The 2,614-nt window shown below is 49.7% G+C and overlaps 1 protein-coding gene across 1 annotated transcript in view; it reads right to left on the bottom strand.

Annotated features, from left to right (window-relative positions):
- Nucleotides 1-1,977, bottom strand: part of LOC125487637 — a 32,454-nt gene extending 30,477 nt beyond the window's left edge. Inside the window, exon 1 of the mRNA XM_048619551.1 lies at nucleotides 1,588-1,977. Coding sequence (XP_048475508.1) covers nucleotides 1,588-1,724 — 137 coding nt within the window. The 5' untranslated portion in view covers nucleotides 1,725-1,977. The remainder of the gene's footprint in view (nucleotides 1-1,587) is intronic.
- Between the last annotated feature and the right edge of the window lie 637 nt (nucleotides 1,978-2,614).

The following is a 2,614-nucleotide window of genomic DNA, read 5'->3' as shown; positions in this document are numbered from 1 at the left end:
GGTGAGTGTGAGAGTGGGAGAGAGTGTTGGAGAGGGTGTTGGTGAGTCTGGGTGTGGGAGAGAGTTTTGGAGAGGATATTGGTGACAGTGTGCCTGTGTGAGTGAATGTTAGAGAATGTGTTGGTGTGAATGAATGCATTTGTGAGGGTGTGGGTCTATGTATGTAATTTCCAGTGTGTGTGTGGGTGTGAGGGGGAATATGTGTAATTGTGAGGGGTTGTTTTTGTGGGAGGATGTGTGTCCTTGCATGCATAGGTGACAGTGACTGTGGCTGAAGCACTGGGGGTGTGCATACATTTGTGCCTGCATAGATGTGTGTGCTGTGTATGTCTGTTTTAGTGGGTATGTGTGTGTATATGAATGCACAGATGTCTGTTGTTTTGTGTTGTGTGTGGTTGTGTAAATGAATGTATTAGTGTGTGTCTTATTGTGAAAATATTGAAAAGCTCAGTGTTGTTATGTGTATGATGGGTATGTGCGAGTATGTATGTATAAAGGTGGGTGTGTGTGTGTGTGTGTGTGTGTGTGTGTGACTTTTGTGTGTATTGTGTGCTTTGGTGTGTGTTGGTGTGTATATGGGTGTGTGTTAGTATGTGGATGGGTGTGTGTGTGGGTGTCGGTGTGTGTTTGTTGATTTGTGTTATGTATATGTGTGTATATGGATGTATAAGTGTGTGTCAGTGTGTATTTGTGTGTGTGTGTGTGTGTGTGACAATGAGAGTGTGTGTTGTGTGCGTAGGTGTGTGTTGGCATGTATATGGGTGTATGGATGTGTATGGGTGTGTGTATAAGTGTGTGTGCATATGTGGGTGTGTGTGTGTTTAGCTGGGGCATGTGTCTAGAGCAGGGTACTATAATGGGCCTGGTTGGCAGGTGGCAGAGAGTGTGGGTCACTGCATGGGAGGGAAGGTGGAATGCTGGTGAGAGAGGGTGTTGAAGACACCTCACTGTAACGTGTGCCTCCCAACGCAGGCGATGTAGACCGGAGATTGGTGAACACTTTGGAATACCAAGGGGGCTACTTCCTCCAGAACGGTCCAGTCTGCTCCCAATCCAATGACACCAAGAAACGGCAGGAGGCACTGGGTGCGGGCGGTGCTCTGAGAAATTGGCGAGAAGGTGCCCGTTCTGCTGCCGAAGACGCGCGCTCCGTCCGGGAGCAGGTGCCGTTGAGCTGAAACCCAGCTCCAACACCTTCGGGCAGCCGACAACGCGGAGGGAGTGACCGGGTATGTTCTGCCCAAGGACTTCAGGGGGTGAACCATCTGTACCCTGTCGGGTAAACAGCACGGGGCTGACTAACCTCTGGGCTAGACCGAGGTGGAGCGATAAAACTCAGGGTGGTCTGGGAAGGGGGCATAAGTGGGCTCCCACCTGGCACTGGATCCTGTAATATAGGCGCAAATTTTAAAAAAGCAAAATAAAACAAAAAGTGTGGGAAGATAAACATTGAATGGGAAAAAAAAACCCGAAAATTAGATTCACTGTGAAGTCTGGGTGACCCATTGATGCTCTGCAGAGTCAGGGCAGATCCTGGAGCTGCTTTACCTGGCAGACAATAAGCGAGGGTTGTTCCAGTCTGTTTACCTGTTGGATGAGCTGGATGTCTGGGCGGCATCTCCTTCAGAAACTGGGAGCAGGTGGCAGAGCGTCGGAGGACTCAAACTGACCAAGATTAGGAGTGCGATGAACAGCGATAGCATGTTGATGGAGAGCCCGTCCATTGAAGAAATATTTTGACAAGGTCAAACGTTGACTGATAACTCTCGTGGGTAGATAAACGTTCAAAAAAAAAACACACACACAGAGGAAATATCGCAGATTACAATTCGAATCAACCTGCGGGGCTCATGTAAGCGGCTCTCTCAGGGTGCTGTCTTGTTTGAGATTCTCATCCAGTCTGCGGGTGGTGTAACTGCAGTGACTCGGCGATGCTCGCTTTATCTGCGAACACGACACAGCGACCTTGGCGGTAACTGGCAATGTTTATGTGCAGTTGAAACGAGAGAGCATACTCTCCCATTGTACGCACCCTTCTGGGGGCGGCGAGGGAGGACAGGCCTCGAGGCATGTTGACTGTTCATCTTCCTCAGATTTCTTCGCACCAGAAGCTGATAAATCCTGCAGGTGTCCCGCGGGAAAGACACAATAAAGCATATGCCAGAACAGAGCCAAAACACACTATTTCCAGACGCCCCCTCCCCCCATCTTTCCTTCCAGAGACAAGGCTCTCATTAACCTGCAACTCTTATCTTCGTGTGACCGTCTCAGACAGAAAGGGAGAGATACTTGGTTCGGCGAAGGAAGACAGAGTGGAGCAGTGGGATTATTTTTGAATTCATACAGGGCTATGGAGAGAGAGCAGGCAGTAGGATAAGTTTGAGATTGATAAGGGCTACGGGGAGAGAGCGGGGCAGAGGGATTAGTTTCAGGATTGATACAGGGCTATGGGGTGAGATCGGGGCAGTCGGACTCATTTGGGGATTGATGTATGGCCCGGGGGAGACAGTGGGGCAGTGTGATTAATTTGGGATTGATACAGGGCTATGGGGAGGGGTTAGGGCAGAGGGATTAGTTTGGGGATTGATAGAGGGCTATGGGGAGGGGGTGAGGA

This window comes from Rhincodon typus, chromosome 43 (assembly GCF_021869965.1).
Source record: "Rhincodon typus isolate 14 chromosome 43, sRhiTyp1.1, whole genome shotgun sequence".
NCBI lineage: Eukaryota > Metazoa > Chordata > Chondrichthyes > Orectolobiformes > Rhincodontidae > Rhincodon > Rhincodon typus.
The sequence above is the reverse complement of the archived record's forward strand: the minus strand, read 5'-3'. Positions and strand labels throughout refer to the sequence as shown.